This window comes from Parasteatoda tepidariorum, chromosome 6 (assembly GCF_043381705.1).
Source record: "Parasteatoda tepidariorum isolate YZ-2023 chromosome 6, CAS_Ptep_4.0, whole genome shotgun sequence".
NCBI lineage: Eukaryota > Metazoa > Arthropoda > Arachnida > Araneae > Theridiidae > Parasteatoda > Parasteatoda tepidariorum.
Window position 1 is genome coordinate 79,438,046 of NC_092209.1, and position 22,033 is coordinate 79,460,078.

At 31.0% G+C, this 22,033-nt stretch overlaps 1 protein-coding gene across 1 annotated transcript; it reads right to left on the reverse strand.

Annotated features, from left to right (window-relative positions):
- Positions 1–7,986: 7,986 nt before the first annotated feature.
- Positions 7,987–21,029, reverse strand: LOC107446183 (peptide 1-like). Its single transcript, XM_043045854.2, has 5 exons — positions 20,842–21,029; positions 18,511–18,610; positions 17,084–17,148; positions 10,383–10,391; positions 7,987–8,107 (listed from the first exon to the last, which is right to left on the reverse strand). Exons 1-5 carry the CDS (start codon positions 20,887–20,889, stop codon positions 8,081–8,083), a joined length of 249 nt encoding a protein of 82 aa, XP_042901788.1. The 5' UTR covers positions 20,890–21,029; the 3' UTR covers positions 7,987–8,080.
- Between the last annotated feature and the right edge of the window lie 1,004 nt (positions 21,030–22,033).

Genomic DNA, 22,033 nt, shown 5'->3' on the forward strand with positions numbered 1-22,033 from the left:
TTACTGATTCCGTTGGATCAAGTTCTTGGATGTTTGTTTACACGATCCAAGCTCAAAGCAAAACAAGTTTCCATCAATATCAATGAATCTCTGTCCAAGAAATTGGATCGTCTAAACAGGCCTTTTGATTGCTGTTTGTTGGGGCTTGAAGACATTTTCTTTTTCAAAGAGGTTAATTGTGATTGCAAATTTAGGTTTCCTGTTTAGCTAGTTTTCTTCATACAAAATTTGAGGATCATTAACAATTTGAACATCGGTTTTAGTCTATGTGATGAAATGAAAATATGATATAATAAGAAAACGTGTATTTTAATAAAGTTTTGGTTAAAGTTGTGCAAGGTCATCTGAATGATAAACATAATCGTAGTAGTATAAGCAAACTACATCGCCAAATTAATATTCCTAATGTAATTTGAGATCATCGTGTTTATTTTCATTATGCCTTTAAAACGTGTTTTTATAAAACTCAATAATTTAAGATCGGCAGTAATTGAAATTTAAAAAAAAGTTTTGTACTGAAAAGCAAAACTAAAGAAGAAATGAAACTATTTTGGTATAGGGTACCGTAAAAAGTCCCCATACTATTCTTGACACCAATGATGCATAATTTTGATAATGGGGCATCATGGTAATTGCGGCAGTTTTAATAGATTCCAAATATACTCTTATATAAGGATAACATATTTTAGAGTAAATTCGTTGCCAATTACAGTTGCACCAAAACTGTACATTTTTACTATAGATTTATTATAAGGTACAAGAGAAAATAGCTTGACTGCGATAAAGTGTCATGAGCAACAACATTATTCCAGATGCCACTGAATGGAGTTATTTTGGTGAGATGAGCTACTAGATATATGTTTTATTTAATCTAATATGTTAAAGCAACCGAGGAGGGTAACAAATAATCTATACATAAAATAAAATTTAGAATTTGTTCGTGTTTGCCAGTCAATTCTTCAATTCGTTTAAAAATCTTTTGACTTACAGCGAACTAAGCAATAAAGTTAAATCAACATTGGTCTAAGAATTGGACTGCTTTCCTGCTTAAACTGCTCGGACCATATTTACCACATATCAATTTCACTTCATAATTTGAGGATCAAAAATACAAATCCATATAAATTCATTTTTTTATCATTAGCAAAGTAATTAATAAAAATTATTTAACTAAAAATTCTAAATTCTCCATGGAATAACATATTTATCTTTGGGCCGTGGGCTTACAACTTTTTGTGAAAGAACTATTGTCGTTTAACTAAGCGCGACATAATAAAATAACATTAGAGTAGCAAATTTATAAACCATTATAATGGTTAAACTTTAAAGGCAAACTTTTCAAAAAATTTTATTCCCCATCAAATTTTGGGATAAATAAATAAATATTTGAAAAAGAGAAAGGCATGATTCTTCAGAAAAAGTGCATTTTTTGATATAAATAACCACATTCTTCTAAGGTAGCATGCAACTTGTTTTACATATTTTAAAAGATTTCTTTGAGGAAACCAAAGCAGAGGGAAATTCCGTCTAACCCTGTGTTTCCCAACGCGGGGCCCACGCCCCACCGGGGGGGGGGCAATTTGATTGTAAAGGGGGGCAATTCAAAAATGGACTCGACATGAGTTTAAACCTTTTGTCTGGGCCATTTAAATGCAATGCGAGATTTCGGTGACAAAATCGAAAGAAAAAAGCAAACTCTTAAATAATTGCGGTCAATAAATATTATGTGACTTAGGGATTTTTAAAGCGACAAACCTGAAATGAAGTATCTGTTTACAGTTGATGGTAAAGCATTTGTGAGTTATTTAGTCAATACTTTGAAAAACTGAATATATTAAATAAGAAACTTCAACGAACAAATAAAACTCTAGTTGATGCAAAAGCGAAGATATTTGGCTTCATTACCCTTATTGAGTTATCTCAGAAATATATTAACAATAAAAACTTTGAACAGTTTCATTGGCTCCAAAAATGTGAAGTAAATGATACCGCTATACTTGTTATTGTCTATCATCTGAAAATTCTATCGACTGATTTAAAAGAAAGATATTCTGATTTAAAACAAATTTATTTTCCAACATGGATGCTGCAGTCCATGTTAGTGGATTTGTCTGATATATCAAATATATCAAGAAGAACTTGCAGAAATGCAAAATGATTAGTCAGTTAAAACTTTATTTAATATGAAAAGAGTGATGTCATGGCCTCGTGAGGAAACAGAAAACAACTACAAAAAATTCAATCAAATGTGCAAGAAAATTATTGTTACCGATTCCATCTTCATATTTAGCTGAATGTGGATTTAGTGCTGGAAATGATTTTATTGGTAAAAAAAAAAAAAAGAAATCGTCTGGACATAACACAACGGGGAGACTTGACACTGAAGTCAACCAAATTGGAACCTAAGATAAAATCTAAGATAAAAGTAAGCATCAAGGGCAAGAATCTCACTAAATTAAAATATTAAATTATTATAGAAAAATCTTTATTAAAATTATTTCGAATTTGAGTTTTAGTTTTTCATTATATGATCTGAAAATTTACTTACTTTGCTTCGCTAACAATTTCCTAAGTTTCTTAAATGAACAATTCGATTTTCTAATATTAAAAATTATGTATACGTTACATAGGGGGGCATAAGAATTTTAGAAAGGCTTAGGTGGGGCATGGTACAAAAAAGGTTGGGAAACACTGGTCTAACCCCTTTGAAAGTTATAAGGGTGATACTTTTTTTTTTTCTTTTTCTTTTTTTGCTGATTGTACAGTGCACCAAAAATAAAAACGATTCACTACAAAATAACGTAAATTGTGATTTTATCCATTGGTAAAATGGTTGTTGTCTAATATTTTTTGGAAAAGAAACTTTTATTGTGTTTTCATCTTGGGCATCTTTAACTACTAATCCTGAACTGCTCGGTACACAATTTCGCAGACACATTTCAATGCAACTCTGACACATTCTGTGTAAATTCCTTTGAATAGACATTGAACAGCCGATCGAGATCAATCTTAACATTTTCGGATGGGTGCAATGGTGTTTGATGAAGATTGTAAGCTGCATCATGCACCCGTTTCGGATTCACAAGTTCTTACATGAAATATGATTTGAGAGCTAGGCATTTTTTCAATTTTACATGAATAGTGAATGAATCATTTACATTGCGGGGAAGACAGTCTTTTGCAAGCCCTTTTATGGATCCTTTTATCCCTAACTGGTGATCAACACCCAGTTCTCGTATTTGCATGAAAGGGGTTCGAGGAGTCACCGTTTGCTCTTCGGTATAGTTCAATTCTCTCAACCACTTTGGTACTTTTGTGAGGGACGGGCTTCATGCTTGCGTTTGTGTACGAAATCCTTTAGTTTTTCCGTTTGTGTGTAACGCTCAAGGTGTTCCCGTCTACGCTCTTAGGCTCTGTTTTTTTCCGCCTCGGTAAGTTAAGGCCTTGCCATCGTTTTTTTCTTGCTTCAACTCCAACTTTTGGGACATGTCAATCAGTTTGGACTTTTTTTTATTTGTGATATTCACCTAAATTAGTATTGAAAACGATCCAGTTAGAATTTCTGATTCTTAATTGAAACAATGAAAACAAACATATCGTTCAAATGATGAAATTCTCTTTTATTCACAACTCGAGAAGTATTTATGGGATCGCTCTGGTCCCATATCTCAAATATAAACTCACCAACATAATGCATAACGAAATTAAAAAGTGAAAAAAAGAATTCTAAAAAAATTATCAAATAGCACTGGTCGTCATAGCAACGCAGGCGCACTGTTTACTGTTACTCTTGATTATTGTAGTTGAAAAGTGAGAACGCCATGAAATCCAAAACAATACCCATTTTGCCAATGGGTAAAAAAAAGAGACCACCCTGAATAACTTTTGATCTAATGATCGGATGATATCTCGAGAATTAGTTAAGCGAATGAAGACATTTTTACACTCAATTTAAAATTCGATTATCCAAAGGTAGCTCTATGTAAAATTAGAGCCACAAACAATAAAAAACAATAACTTTTTACTAAAAACAATAAGTTTCAGTCAATATTTATTATTTTTTCTTATTTTATGTAAGAATCGTCGAAAAATTTTAAATTGTAAGGTATGAAATTTTTTGCATCATTTTAAAAAATGTAAATTTAGATGGAAAATTACAAAATTTAAACGAAATCGGTCAATAGTTCCTGAGAAGTCGAATTTAAAAGTACGAATCTCTTACACTTATTTTTTCGTTTGCACTTTGAGGTCACCCTCTTAAATCCTTATGATTTAAGTTCTTGAACGTGAAGATCTGATCATTAGATCAAAAGTTATTCAGGCTGGTCCGTTTGGATTTCTTACACGCTCTAATTCTGAAAGCTTTCTCATTACAATAGAATGGGTAAAAAGAACTTATTTTTCAGTACCAATCTCGAAGATGCATCTTTCATTTACTTAATATTTCCTAAATATTTTTTATTTAAAATATCAATCTCAACAATTGAGTAGGTTACTTGATTTAATTTATTTTTATATATAAAATTGAAGGATCAACAAATCACGTGTATTTCCTGAAAAAAAATTTCATTTGATAGCAACCTATAATTCTATGACAGCTTCCAAATAAAGCTTTTTTTATATGTTTGCCGGGCTTGCTTCCGTAGTAACGGCCATTTCATGTATCAGATATAGATATCACTACGACACACCATTTATTGTTCTAATAGAGATTAGTGTTGCCACAAGAGATTAGTGTTACATTAGGGTTATCTCTTAGTGTTACCACAAGAGATTAGTGTTACATTAGTGTTATCCCTTAGTGTTACCACAAGAGATTAGTGTTACATTAGTGCTTTCCCTTAGTGTTACCACAAGAGATTAGTGTTACATTAGTGTTATCCCTTAGTGTCACCACAAAAAACGCTTTTAATATCACTTTTAGCGCTAACATTTATTTAAGAATGGTCGAAAAAATTGTGAATTGTAAGGTACACAATTTTTTTTTTGCATCACTTTAAAGGATGTCATTTTACTGGGAAAAATACAGAATCTGAGCAAAATCGGTCGAATAGTTCCTGATAAATTGAATTTTAAGTATCTGACTTTTTTTTTTAACTTCAATTTCTCAGGAACTATTCGACTGATGATTAACTGAGCTTTGGTGATTTGAGAAGCAAAGTATACTATGTCATTTGAAAGATGGCCACAGAACGGAAATAATTATCCCGAAAAATTTAAATGGTATTTCCTGAGCCGCGATGGCTCAAGGGATAGAGCGTCCGCCTTCCAATGAGGCAAACCTGGTTCGAATCCCAGTCGATACGAATTCCGCATCCGGCTTGCACCGATCACATTGCTGATGTGAAATAGACTCAGTGGTAGACGGAACATGGGTTAGTGTCCCCTTGTCTTCAAGCTAACCGTGGGAGGTTTTCGTGGTCTTCCTCTTCATGTAACGCAAATGCGGGTTAGCTCCATCAAAACGTCCTCCACGAGGGCAGATTTCTCCCAATATTCGATCCAGGAGTTCCTTTGTCTTCTGGATTGGGTTCAAAATTACAAGGCTATGGAGTTGAACATTAGTAGCCCATAAAATTGGATCGGCTGTTCAACGACGGTTATAAAATGATATTTCTTCGGATCAACTTTTTTTTTCATTATTTCCAATACCCACCTTTGTTAGCATTTCGTCTATTCAGGCTCATACAGGGAAGATGCATTGGCTACTCTTTCAGGGGCACCATAATAGGTTTGCCAACGTTGCTCAAAACAGTAAAGACAAACAGAACAGAGAAAGAAACAATATCCATGCCTTGCCCGGTATGCGTATTGACAAAACATACCGTAGATTATAAGCGTGGCGATTGTAGGTGGAATTGGCGATGGATTACGCGTAAATGTGGTGGAAGAACGAAATTACATTAACCTAAACAGTGTAATTCGATATTCTTTTTCTCCTCCTCGGCTAGCCATGATGAATAAAAATAACTCATTAATTCTTTTCAGAAGAGAATTAAAAAAGAAAATGACCTTTTTACTGTCAGGATCACTTTACAAATACACTGCATTCATATTTTATTAAACGCTATAATTTATATTTTATAAAACGATCTAGTTTTTTGATATAACAGATTCAATTTTTTAACAAGAATTGTGTTTGCGAAGAAATAAAAATAATTTACTACTACTGAACCAATCACAAAAAATAACATAACATTTTAATGCTATGTTTTATTGAAACGCTATTTTGAAGAATTAATTCTATTTAACTTTTATTGTAAGAAAACATAACCTGTTTTATTTTAGTGATATTTTCTATTAAATCAATATTCTCTATAAAAGAATAATGTAAGCTTTTTTANGCCTTTATAAGCCACTACTCGATCTTGATACTCTTGACTTTGTATAATTTCACTCTCTAATTCATCGCTTTTATCAAAATAATTTTCAATTTTCAAATCAAGATCCTTTAAAGTTCCGTTTTTTTCAACTAACTGATTTAGTGAATCATACAAGGTCTCATCAGGAAGTATTTCTAATAACAATTTGTCAATTTTATTTATTAATTTTGTAATCAGCTGTCTGATTACAACCCGTTTGGACTTTAATTTTTCAAAATCATCCATTATAAACAGCTCGCACGTTACTATAATAAATACAATACAATTAATACAATAAAATATCAAAATAAATTACCGACTTAAGGGAGACCAAAACAAAACAAATGTTAACTCATATTTCATGCAGGTGGCCTATTTTTCGGCCGGTGTAGCACCATAACTCGAATTCAACAATAATTACACAAATTGAAATGATTCAAATTATTTTATTCCACTGTGGTTCAGTAGGTTAAATCTAAACTGAAACTTAAGAAGTGCAGAAAAAAAATAATAAAAAAAATTGTTTGTGCTCAGCTCCATCTGGTATTATAAATCCTCAACAAGTATAGACGTCTTAAAGATATCTATGATAGACGTAATATGGCTAATAAACACAATTATGTTAACAAATACAAACGATTATGTCGGAGCTATAACAAAAAAATACGCTTTATATTTCATTTAATGCAGAAGAATCTAATGAAGATCAGCTTATTTGAAACTCTGAAATGTCACACCCTTATGTAACTTGGTGAATGATAGATACGTGATGCCAAAAAACAAAACAAAAACATAAGCGCACAGCTGTTTGGCGATTTGCGAGAACGTTCGTTTAACGCCAATTGAAAGTTTCGCCAACCCTTTTATAATCTACGGTATGTTTTGTCAATACGCGCCCGGTATTCGAACCCAGAACCTTTCCGATACAAATCCAGTTCCCTGATCTTCCTTATAGGGATGTTCTTCATAAAGTCGTCAATAGCTCTAAGTTGACGTAAATAAACTACTTCTACTTAGCTAATAATCGGAAATGAACAAATAATGGACAATAAGGGATATTGTTATTCAACACTATGTCAGTTATAAATAAAAAAACACAATTGAATTAAAATAAAAAACAATTTTTTTTATATGTTTTTATTAATCTCTTTATACATCACAAGAAAGTCCGTAAAAATTATAAGTCATATAAATAATTCCTGCGACCATCTGTTTTATTTACTTATTGTAAAATCTATTTTAATTTCAAGTAAAGCAGCTGAAAAATTTCATATAGTTATATAAACTATACGTTTTTGCTTAAACTGAATTTAAAAACAAATTCCGGAAAATATATTTTTTTTTAAATTAATAGTAGAAATACAATAAAAAATGCAAATATACTTCTTGAAAAAACCGATTTTAAATAAATCCATTAAAAATTACTTTGCTCAATAGTAGTTAACGGCATGGTTAAAATTATTTCGTGGCTTTAAACGATAAAAATTATGTAGTATGATTTAGATAAAATCAATGTTTTTAAATCTTCAAAAGCTCGAATTATTAGAAACTCGAGTGTGTTTTTGAGTAATGCAGAAAGATTTTGGTGCTTAACTTGCCATTAAAAAATTGAATTTTCTATTGATTTTTGTTTTTTTAAGATATCTTTTGAGAAGTGCTGTAGATCTCCTTTCTTAAATTTACTGAGATGTTGCCTCTCTTGTCAGATGTTGCTTGCTCTATAGTTTTATACAAATTGAGTTACCCTAAAGGAAGAAAAAAAATATGTACTATTTAGAAGCATACAAATATAGCATTGGCATTTATTTAGTTTCTCAAAACAAAAAAATTTTAACTGTGAATTTGCAACTTATGCATTGCAAAAGGTAGTTGATTTTTCATGTGAAATCCTTGCATTTTTTTCTCCTGCAAGCAAAAGAGTAAAGACTTTTTTTATTTTGCTTCATTCAATTAATATAAACAATTTCTTGGCCATAGATGGCGCCACTGAAAAACAAGAACAATCGCACCCCTCTGCCTTTACAGGCATACGAAAGAGAGAGAATATAAATAATATGTTTTATAAGCACCTTAAATCATAGTCATCATTAAAAATGTAACAAAGTTCTTTTTAACAAAAGTTTTCAATTATGCATAAACTAACATAATAATATAAATTAAAACATCAGATGGGTTATTTTATATTTTAACCGTCGTTGAACAGTCTACTCAATTTTTGGGTTTACGACTATTAATGTTGAACTACGTAGACTTGTAATTTTGAACCCAATCCAGAAGACAAGGGAACTCCTGGATCAAGTATTGGGAGAAAATTGCCTTCGTGGTAGTTTTTTTGATGGAACTGACCCGCATTCGCGTCACATGGAGAGGAAAACCACGAAAACCTGCCACATTAGCCTGATGGCAAGGAGACTCTAACCCATGATTCGTCTACCACTGAGGATATTTTACGTCAGTACTGTGGTTCGTGCAAGCCGGATGCAAAATTCGTATCAACCAACCATCGCTTGGATTCGAACCCGGTTCACCTCAATGGAAGGTGAATTCCCCTGAGCCGTGATCACTCAGATTGGTTATTTAGAAAACAAACTTGTTGAGCATTTTAAAAAAAGGACAACCTAAATTTGTGTCTAAATAAGCTATCAAAGAATAATTGGTAGTAAAGCTCATGTTCTTTAGTATTTATAACACACTAAAAATCATTACTACTGATACGAAATATGCAGCTCTCCCAATTAAACTTACAGGACTTTAACCTAAAACATACATGTGTACAATTTTAGTCATCATGCAATGATTTATTTTAAAACTACCTCCAGTAGATTTAGTTATGTTACCAAGCATTACGTAAATCAAATTAACCATAGAAATCATTTAAACAATTTACAAATAAAAAATAATCAGTATAAGGGCCGGTATAGCCTGGTTGGTAGGGCACTAGGTCCATCTCCAAGACATGTTTGTGGGCTCTATCCCAGCCGGATAAAGAATCCTCGTGCAGTAAATGGTGACTGATGCACGCTAAATCTGTCAAGTCGCAAAGTCCGCTATGTTCCCATAACAAATCAAGACCTCTGGGGGTACTGATCCAGGAGCTTCCTTGTCTTCTGGATTGGTTCAAAATTACAAGGCTACGGAGTTGAACATTAGTAGTCGTAAACCCAAAATTGGGTCGGCTGTTTAACGACCCATATAAAATAAAATAAAATAATGTGGATATCTCGATTCTGATTGGTTGTCGAAACGCGGCATTTGTTTACGTTCGCAACTATTCTTTTCATTCTATTTTGAGTAAGCCAAGCACGTCAAGTAGCAATTCTTTAAGTGACACATTCTATATTCTTACATGAAGGTTCTTTCACGAAGATTACAATTATATATATATATATATATTGTCTGTTAACCGTTTGGAATCATTATGTTGATGAACTGCCGTATGATGTCAAAGAGATAATTCTGGTAACCTTAAAGGCCAGCTANACCATTATATATATATATATATATATATATATGACATTATCCACCTCCTCGCGCTGTTACTACTCAGTTTTGATCAAACACAATGTCGGCCTGCATACACTCGACTAAATGGCAACACAGGAGCGACAACGACATTGAATTTAAAACAGCTCTCACGATCAGCATAAGTACAGTAATCTTAATGCACAGCTCTCCCGGCTTCGCACAAAACAGCAATGAATCAACTAGTGGTATCCGTTCATCGAATTCTATCACAGATATAATTCTGGTGGGGGAGTACTGTAGTGTTTCTGCCATTACAAAAATACAATTCGAATTCCCTAGTACTATATAAGACATGTTAGCTCAATTCTATATTGGGGTACCTTTTCATAGGTGAAAATTGACATTGTCGATAACTACTAGCCCACACGCAGTTTTAAAAATATAGTGATAAAGAAATTAAGCAAACATTAGGTCTATCTGAATAAGGGTTTAAGAAAAATAGAACATGCACAAGAAAATAAGGGATTTTGGATAAGTAAAAAGAATGTTCCTTACCTCGCCACCCTGTTGTAAAACACAAAACTTTTTTTAATCAAAAAGCAGAATATTTAAAAGAAAATAGAAGGACATTAATGCAAAACAAAAAATAAAGAAAATTGTAATTTATTTGGCTCATGTAACTTATTGTAACCTAATTAAGTGGAAATGCACATAAAAAGTATCAAAATATGACTAAGAAATATCTCAGAGATAATTCAATAGGGAGTAGTGTTAAAAGCGATGAACTAGATCATTTATTTTTCTGGAATTTGAAAACGATAATAAATTATAAAACGATGGGTGATCTAGTTGTGCCTTCGTTATTGTTGTATTTTTTTAAGTGATCTACGCCAGTTTTTTAAGTGATCTATGTTTTTCAGTTTTGATTTGTTCTTGAGTATGATGTTAATTATTTGATAGAACTGGTATGTTTAAGATTATTAAAAAGTTGTTAAGTTTTAACCTTAAAATTGGTAGTTTTTTCAAACAGAGTTGTGTTTTAATTATGTTCTAGTTCGTGATGTAGCGTAACTACCACTAAGAAAATTAAACATCAATTCACTGGTATATAACATGCTAACTTGATTCAATCACGAGGAGATGACACTTGGCTCCACCTCCTCGGACGCAGAGTTCATTTCAGCGCGGGAGTCAGAAGAGAAACAACTCCGTGCTTGAAATTGAGACAACCCTTAATTTGCGCCAAACACAAACAGTGAATTCTTTTTCACTCACTTACTTCTCTATATCATCTGCTATTATACCTTTTGTTACTCTAGCTAGTGAAATATAGTTTTTAAATTTAAAAAATGCTGTTCTCCCAGCAAAATGTCTCATAAAGGACAAACTATTCACTCAAATGAAAGAAATATCTTAAAAAATGGTGCAAAATATCATCAAATTTATGAGATATTTATTGTTAAAAAAATGCACATAAAGTTTGCGAAATAAATATTTTTGCCAAACGATCGCCAAATAGCAACATTGTTAAGATTGCTCACAACATTCTCCCAAAAACAGCGAAATAGTATCGTCGCATACCACGTGATGAAGGAGGAGCCAAGTGCCAACTCCTGGTGAACGAGCTATAACTACCCAGATACTGACGTCATAACAATCCCCGCCTCTTTTTGAGTCACGTGAAGTTAGTTTCGTTTTAAGCTAATTTTGAGTTATGATTTTAAAAATTACAGGTCAATTTTGAACATACTGATTTGATTTTTGAGAGTTGTAATGTTACAGACTATTCAAAATCGTCAAGATTACGCGATTGCATGCAGGTTTCCTCATTAAGGTGAATGATCCCATCATTAGTTGTATTTTGAGCCCCAGCAATATTATCTATTTCTATTTGATTAGCTTCTGACAATTTATGTAATAATTTTACTACATTGATGCTTATCTGTAATTCAGTTTCATATAAAATTTTCGCAAAATAAGTTGGAACAATAATTTTTTTTTTGCACAAGGGAAAAACCAACAAAAAATTATTTATAAATAAATATTTGATTAATAATTGAATTCTAATTTAGTAATTGGATAATTTTTAAATGATCAGTCATTTGGTAACAATCATTTTCAATTAATAATTATTTTTAATTAGTCATTTAGTTAGTTATATATATTTCATTGTAAAATAATGAACAGTTCATAAATAAGTTATTAATATGTTTTTCATTATTAATTAACCCTTTGGCTACTAACGGGACTTATTTGTCCCAACAAATGTTTAAAAATTACTAATGGGGTGAAAAGCACTTAAGTAATATGTTCCAGTTGTAGAATCGAACCAAGTATGCGTGTTTCATGTGTTAAATATCCCCTAGATGGCGCTAAAGAGTTTCTTGCATGAAATAGCATTGTGATTTTGAGCAGGGACAGATATATGGGATTCTTCATTGGGACAGATATAGGCCACTCGTATTCTTCATTGGGATTGTTATGTCCATTCATATTTTCTCAAACGAACATAGAAAAAAGAACAAATATGAGTTCTCCAACGTGTAATGTCGGGTTATGCAAAGATTGCTTTATCCTTGTATCATACCATGTGTTTTGACTTTTTTTATGATTATAATTTCAATAACAGATGGCTCCACTGATACTGTTAATCAAGAAAGATTTGTTTTTGTTATTTTTTCTTTCCTCTTTCAGTTTCAGTTCAGTGTTGCCATTGGGCTACAAGTAGCGGATTGGGCTACTTTTAAAAGTCCCCGCTACTGAAAATCAAATTTGGGCTATCCGCTACTTTTTGGGCTACTTTAGGGGTGCACAACCTGTGGCCCGCGGGCCAAATGCGGCCCTTCGACTACTGAAGTGCGGCCCGCGAGAGCTTCTAAACACAATAAAAATTTGTTAAAAAATGGCAATTTTTAATCGCACTTTTAAGTCATCATGTTTTGACACAATCAATTTTAACAGATTCTTTAGTAAATGTACGTTTAACGCGCTTTCTTTAACCCGATTTTATCGTAAATATAAATGATTTTTTTTTAAAACAGTTATTTCCGCTTTTCTACGTGATTTCGAAAATCCCGAATTTTTATAACGACGCGAGTTTCAGTTCGCCCATTTAAATAATCACTTTATTTGTGACGATTTCATCTTAAATATAAGTGATTTTTTTATCTTTTTTTTAAAAAATTCTTTCTTTTTTAACAATTTTTTCGGCAGTTATTGCTATGCATTTCCACGTATCATAAAAAATTCCAATTATTCTATTATGACATGCAAATTTTAAATCGTGCATTTGACACGCTTTATTCATGCTGAGTTCAGCATAAATATAAGTAATTTTTCCCCCCAATTATTTCTATACTTTTCCACATGATTCTGACGATCCCGTTATTTAACTATGATGTTATTACGACACGTGACTCTTAATCGCGCAAAGTAATCACTTTTTGATACGGTGCAGTTTTATCGTAAATCCTAGTTATTTTTCCTTCGTTTTTTTTCCGCAAAGAATATGATTTGGTCGAATGTGGTAATGAATTGTGATTTGGTCAAAAACCAAATATTCGGCAAAAAAAGAAGAAAAAAAAGCGACTGAACGCCGTACACTTGGAGCCAAATAGCAAAATCTTTCAGCAGCATAGCAACACTGAAACTAAAATTTCAATGCTCAGAATAATATTTCCTGGAAAAACGTATTAATAAATTAACTCTAAAAAATGAGGCCAATCAAGAACGGTTTTGAAAATGTCGAAAATCAAAACAGAGAACATAAAAATCAATCTTAATTTTTGAAAGAAAATTTTAAAGCTGAACTTCTCAGTTTTCCAATTACCAGAAGAAGCCAAGAAAAAAGAATTAAGTCAACAGAAATGCTATTATAAATTACTGCGTTATAATAAAATGTCTAAAAAAAGTTTTTTTTATTTAAAGAAAATAAAAAGTTAGAAAAAACGTTCTTAATTTTTTAAATGGAAATCTTATGCTGAAAATCGCAATTTAAATTTTTCTTATTGCCATAATTTTAGAAGAAAAAAAATTGCTATAAAATTAATTTTGTTAGTAACTTTATTTTTAAAAAAAATGCTGAGTCATAATAAAAATGCCGAAAAAAAAGAAACACAGAAAAAACAGATTTTTCTTAGTTCCAGAAACAAAACTTTAATACTGAAAATCACACTTTTCTATGTTACTGGTTATTTATATTACAGTACAGGGAAAGAGTGATAATAAATTAATAGTATGAGACGTTCTGTTAAAGTGCTGGGTTATAATGAAAACAGCAAAAAATGGAAAAAAGTCCTTCTCAATTCTCAAAGTATCGAAAAAATGACAAAATTGACTTGTATGATTATAATTTTAAAAAAAAAGTATATAAAAATTCAAAAATAAAAAAAAANATTATTAAAAAGTTGTTAAGTTTTTAACCTTAAAATTGGTAGTTTTTTCAAACAGAGTTGTGTTTTAATTATGTTCTAGTTCGTGATGTAGCGTAACTACCACTAAGAAAATTAAACATCAATTCACTGGTATATATCATGCTAACTTGATTCAATCACGAGGAGTTGACACTTGGCTCCGTGCTTGAAATTGAGACACAACTCCGTGCTTGAAATTGAGACAACCCTTAATTTGCGCCAAACACAAACAGTGAATTATTTTTCAGTCACTTACTTCGCTTTATCATCTGCTATTATACCTTTTGTTACTCTAGCTAGTTAAATATAGTTTTTAAATTTAAAAAATGCTGTTCTCCCAGCAAAATATCTCATAAAGGACCTTCTCTCAAAAATAGCGAAATAGTATCGTCGCATACCACGTGATGAAGGAGGAGCCAAGTGCCAACTCCTGGTGAACGAGCTATACCTTTTGATAGATGACGGTTGGCATGGTCGATAACTCCGCCCCCCACAGTGATTTAATATTTCAGTTGTGTTTTTAATCAGTTCTAGTTCGTGTTTTAACAAGTAGAACTCAGAGATATCAGTGCAATGCTCAGAACAAACTCTTTTGCTATTTACGAAAATGACAATTTTTTTTGAACATTAGATTTAAGGTTTTGGGACAATAAATATCACTATTTCATTGAGGCAAATGTTAAAAGCTTTTGATAGGGGAGTAACTAGTCGCCATTGCTGTACTATACCATAAACTCCAATTTAAACAAGTCTGTGTATTTGTATATTGAGACCACATCTTGCCCTCCAACATGACAAAATAGGGTGTCATACAGTCCGTGGCCAAATTATTTGACATTTTGACGCACTATAAGATTCTACGTAAAATCTTAATTATCAGGTGATACAGCTTTATTGTTTTTATGCCACTGAAACCGGTTTGCACTTGTTTACGTTCGTGTATCAATTGGTTAACATTGTAATGCAATCTGTGAAGAAAAAAAAATACAAGTAGGAAGTGCATAAAAAATATCCTAAAAAAACCCCATTACATGTGTGTTTAAATATAAAAGTATCTCCTATAAACTCGTGCAAACCATGTAATTATTAAAGCACTAAAGTGTGTCTAATAATTTGGTCTAGTTATCATAATATACTAATATAATGCTTGATATAATAAATATTCTATATTTGTATAATATATCGTCTATTTTATATTATACATCGTCTAATTTAATCAATTGATACTTGAACGTAAACATGAGCAAACCAGTTGCAATCGCGTAAAAACAATAATGCTGTATAGTATGACCTGATAATTAAGATCTTATATCGAATCTTATAGTGCGTCCAATAATTTGGTCAGCGACTGTGTATGTATCTTTGCCGTTGGTTTATTAAAAAGCTTAAGGTCTACACGTGGGTATGGAGCTAGTGTAAGAGTTTGTGACACGATATTGATGCTTGCTGGTTCAATAATTTAAATCCACAAATTTCTACAAAAAATAAATATTTCGACTTAAAGCAATCATTTATTAAAAAAAAAAAGACTAATTATATTTCAAATAAATAATTATTTGAATGAGAAACAGTCAGTTATAATTAAAATATTACATGATTACGTAAAATAAAGCTTGCCTCTAATCTAAATTGCGTGTAATCATGGATCATATAATTCGATACAAACATGTTGTCTTTAATCAATACTTTCACTAAGGATTTCGATTGATTGAGTGTAATTAAATATATTTTTTATCTAATTCTGACATTTATCTATCAATAAGTTGTAAACTTTATTCGAGTTTAACGTTAGGGTATAAGAAATATGTGATTTCTTATTAATTCTAAAAAATTGGAAAAGATTCGATAGTTCGAAACTCATTTTTTCTCTCCAATTTCTACTTTCGTCAAGTTAAGGAGTCACAGTACCTTTGTAACATTTTTTTTTTTTTTTAAATAAAGGTATAATCATTCATTTTGTGGATGCTTTACATGCTCATTTAACTTATAATCAATAATTTTTCTTCAAAAAATAGTTAAACCGTTTAATTTCTTTAAAAAATTTTTTACAAAAGTTGAAAAAGTTCAAACTTTTTAAACCCTTAAAGTTTTTTTATTTTAACATATTTTCAAAAAAAAATTTCTTATTGCTTGCAATATTCATCTTAACAATTTTGTGCATTCATTTGTTGATATATCAATTAGAACATTTTTTTATGGATTATTTTGTAAAAAAGTAGGAAAAAAGATTAAAAATTCTTGTTAGGTATATATAACATGCTATAAAAATTGTAATACCTCATAAAATGCTTATTCCATGCACGGTTCAAATAAGTGTATTATACTTAAGATAAAAAAGTTTACTTCAAAGCCTTATCTTAAATAGAAAAAATTCCTTAGGGATTTAATTAAGATTAAAACACAAAATTATCGAGAAAAAGCAAAGTCTGTCTGCTGATCAAGTTTCTGTTTTGGGCAATCTAAAATCATTCATAAGTTTTTTAAAAATGTAAATAGACAGATGATTTTTTTCAGTGCATTTGAAATAGTTTGAAGTACTATTTCAAGCAATAAAATAAAATATCGATATTTTCGTCATTTTTTGTGTACTGTGACCCCTTAAAAACAATATTTATGAATTAGATGAAAAAATAAGTAACTCAAATGTAACATATGATTTTAACGAGAAAAATAAATATAAATTAGCATTTTTTTTTTTTTTGAAAAAGATTTTAAGATTAAAATATTGACACACTTTTAATGATTAAAGTTGTTTTTAAAAAGTATCCGAAATATCAAAAAATTATTGAAAAATGCATCTTTACTTCTATTGATCTATTTATTGAAAAATATAATAGCACTTACCTGTTCGCAAATCAAACCTTTTGCGCAATAACAATATTTTCGTTGCAAGTTGTCGCATCTATGACCTTAAAAGAATAAATATGCTGTATAAAACTAATAATTGGAGTTATTGTGCTGTTTAAATTCGAAAAGCTATACATGTTTTCCTAATTCAGGATATATCTCGTTCACCAGGGTATACGAAGACACTATTTCATTATTTTTGGGAGAAGCTTGTGAGCAATCCTGACCAAGATTGCTATTTGGCGATAGTATGGCCAAAATATTTATTTCGCAAACTTTTAGCATTGTTTTAATATTAATTATTTCATAAATTTGATGATATTTCGCTCCATTTTTTATGATATTTCTCTCTTTTGAGTGAACAGTTTGCTCTTTTTGAGACAGTTTGCTAGAAAAACAAGAGTTTTTGAATTTAAAATATATTTAATTAGCGGGCGAAACGAAAGGTATAATAGCAGATGATAAAGCGAAGTAAGTGACTGAAAAAGAAGTAACTGTTTGCGTTTGGCGCACATTAAGGGTTGTCTCAATTTCAAGCGTGGAAATGTTTCTCTTGTTACTTCCGCGCTGAAATGAGGAGGTGGGGCCAGGTGCCAACTCCTGGTGAACGAAATATAAATCACACACCCACACATCAGTAGGGGCATTTTTAACTTATATTGTTAAATATTTATTTCTCTACTGTATAAATTAAATTCACACTGTTTTGAACAACAGGAATTTCTTTCGATATTAAAAACTCGTAGGTACACGAGTATTTCTGCTAATTCCTATATCTTCAATTTCAGGCATTCTCAGGCAATTTCAAATTTTGCATAAATAGCTGATCATGACGTCACAACGAATTAATTAATTTTCACCTATGCATTTCGTTAACGCTCAAGTAAATAAAGTCATAACCAAATCGATCGAAGTCAATTTTAGAAATTATAAGTGCAATGAAGTTTTCTGGTAAAAAAAATTTTTTATTATATCTATTTATAGAATTTTCAAACTAAAAAAGTTATAGTATTATCAACACATTAAAATAAAAATAATTGTGTAAACAATAGAAGTAATGGTTCAGGAGACTTAATTTATGAATTACTAAAGAAAACAGAGTATAAATCAAACATTAAAATTTTCATAAATTTAAATTTCATAACTAAATAACAAATTAGGCCTATCAGCTTGGTTTTTCTTGCATTTTATCTAAATTGTAAACAAGTACTATAGTAGATTTGTTTATTTATTTTGGCACGTTTTCATCAGTTGAACGAAAGCAGGAAAAAATTTAGACTTCTTGTTTCGTATTTATCCCAATTTTCTGTATTTTACTTGATTTTTTCTTATTAATTCAGATATATTTCAACTACGTGCGGAAAAAAATGATAAATCTTTGCTTGTGATTAGATATTAGTATAGGGATCATTCATAATAATTACCTTCTCTTGCAATCTTTCTACACATTTTTCCTTTTCTGGTATCAGCACAGCATTCACTCTCCGGACATGGTCTCAAAATATTGCAATATGAGTTTGCAGTCTTGGAAAAATACATGAGAAATTAAAAAAAAAAAGAATTCCAGAAATCATTTTCAAGAAAAAGAAAACATTTGTTTGGCACATTGTATACTAATTTTATTTAAAAAGCTTAACAAAATATATCTGAAGTATATTTGTGTATGTGGAAGCAAGTCTAGTGTCACAATAATGTGTGTAATGCACAATATAAGTAGACAGTGTCATTTTGCGCAGTATAATTAAATATCTATTCATTTCATAAACTCAAATTGACTGATGCACGTTAAGTCTGTCGAGTCGCAAAGTCATCCAATCAGTACCTCTGGGGGTACTGGATTGGAGTCAGGTCAAAATTACGATCTGTGAATGAATGAATGGATGTATGAATGGGTTCGCGCTATAAACGGGTGTGACGTATGGGTGTGGCAGAAGTCGAATTCTAGGCCATAGATAGCGCCACTGGAAAACAAAAACAATCGCACCCCTCTGCCTTAACAGGCATACGACGAGAGTGAGAGAGATAAATCTGATTGGAGATAATTATTTTTTAGTCAAATACTTAAAATGTAATACCAGTGAGTACTGTACAATCCTGCTTGATCAAAACAGTGTCAATATGCTCCCTCATCAACATGGGTAACTACGTCGCCAGATTAGTATTTCCAAACTTATTCCAAAACCACGTGTTTATTCTGTTTATAACCAGGTTTTAAAAAGGTGTTTCGAAAAAAAAATTATAGCTTAAAAACAATTGTATATGAAATAACAAATACTTTTCATGTACTAAAGAGCAAAATTAAGAGAGGAAAGATATTTATTTGTTTCGAGGGACCGTTAGAAATTGCTAAACTATTATTGGCATCACTAATACTTAATTAATTTTAAAAATTAGTACTACTGATAACATCTTAATTAATGCTAGTTTTAATGTGTACTAAATAAACTGATATGAATACAGATATTTTACTTACTATTCGCAGTCAATATTACGTGTTACAACATGGCCCTATTCCTCCCCTTAATAAAAACCCGTAATATTCAAATTAGACCACGTATTTTATTATCGGGTACTAGTGTACCCCACCAGAGGAAATAATTATAGGCTTATTAGGGGGAGATATAGGGCCCTATAGGTTACTATGTATGTATACAATGTGGCCCTATAGGTTACTATATATATAAATAACAGTGAGATGAATAGCGGTAAAATGAAGAAATTCGGAGTCAATATTATGTATTACATCATGGCCCTATATCTCAATTTAATATTGACCCATAATATTCACATTGGACCACGTATTATATTACCAAGTACTAGTGTACCCCACCAGAGGAAATAATTATAGATTTATTAGAGGGTACACAATATGGCCCTATAGGTTACTATGTATATGTATATATAATATATAACAGTGTGTTGAATAGTGTTAAAATGAAGAAATTCGGTGTCAATGTTATGGCCCTATATCCCACCTTAATAATGACCCATAGTATTCAAATTAGACGACGTATTATATTATCGGGAGCTAGTGTACCCCAACAGAAGAAATAATTATAGGCTTAATAGGGGGTACACTAAGTGGTCCTATAGGCTACTGTGTATGTATATATACAATCGCGTTAAAATTAGGAAATTCGGAGTCAATATTATGTATTACATCATGGCCTTATATCTCAATTTAATATTGACCCATAATATTCAAATTAGACCAAGTAAAATTAATGGAGGCAAAGTAAATAACAAAGTAAAATTAATGGAGACAAAGTAAATAACAAAGTAAAATTAATGGAGACAAAGTAAAATTAATGGAGACAAAGTAAATAACAAAATAAAATTAATGGAGACAAAAGTAAATAACAAAGTAAAATTAATGGAGACAAAGTAAATAACAAAGTAAAATTAATGAAGAAAATGTACTTTAGGGAAACTGTAAAAATTCGCCATACTACTTTTGATGTTAACTACCTACATTTTTGTAATTTTGGTAATTTCGTTTGGAATTGCGGTAAATAGGGCTGATTTCATAGGTATCAAGAACTAACATAACTATATAATAACTAATATGATAATAAAATAACTAAGATGAGTAGCAAGAATCCAACTCTAAATATTGTAGTAATAGGTTTAATAAATCCCTTGAAAAGAATAATTGCGGAAGAAAATTTCTACTATCAGAAGTTCGTTTCGAGCATCAGGCCGCATTTTTCTCATAATTTTCTAATGGAAATAGTTACATTATTGTTAGTACTTACACAGATGAATGCCAAGCTGAAGAGGATCATGAGGCCAAGGAATTTCATATCTTATGGTAGCTGTCCTTAATGGTAGGTTATATTTCTTCCGCAAGTTCTTTCTCTTTTATATATACCTACGATAAAATGTAAAAATAGATATGATTTAGACACGTACTGACTTTCCTTCATTGGAATTTCTATAATACTTTAGTAAAGCCAAGAATAATTACAAGAAATAAAGTGAATATATATTAAAGATTGTTCATTCTGATAAAAAAAGCTACATTTAATTTTTCCATCTTTCAAAATCGTGGTCTGGGGATCAAAGAAAGGAAATTATTTATTCCAGCTGCTTTTAAATTAAGGGACAAGCATGAGTTTCGCTTCATGCATCAAGATAACTATTTATTATATGACAAGAACTGAAAATTCGAATACTTTTGCGTCTATTTAATTAAATCAACTCGATTAGATGTGATGGAGAAACAAGAATGTTAAAGTTAATGGTGGTAATTAAAATTTATCGGATGGTGCACTCTGATTTACTCATATTTTGTTAAATTTTAGTTCTTAGTTTTTGTTAAAATAAGTTCTTGGAGTTATTTTATTAATGGAGTTATCTTGGAGTTATTTATACAGCCCCTGGCTAAATTATTAGACGCACTATAAGATTCTAAGTAAAATCAGGTGATGCTATACATCTTTATTGTTTTTACGCAACTCAAACCAGTTTGCACTTGTTTACGTTTGTGTATCAATAGCTTAAATTAGACGATGTATAATATAAATTTGACGATGGGATAACTTACACGATATATTATATAAATATAGAATATTTATTATCTATATATATATTTCTCTTACACGGCGATAAAAAAAAGCCTCATTACAACTCCCCGAATGGCAACGCTAGAAAATCAACCAATGATTGCCGCTAAAAAAGTCACATGCCAAATTTAGTTTAGGTGGCTCAACATATAGCGCTTCTAAAAACGGAAACTGAAATAACCAGAGTGTAAAATATTATGTGCTTATGCGCATCGTATTTTTTGTTAAATAATTTATTTATTATTTATCAGTTTATAGATGGTAACGAGAAGAGTTTTGTGGTTGCTATGGTGACTAATTAGAATGTAAATTGTTTTTTTGAGTGAGTGTGAGATTTGTTTTTTGGAACTGCGATGCTGTAATTTTATTGTTTAGTTAATAA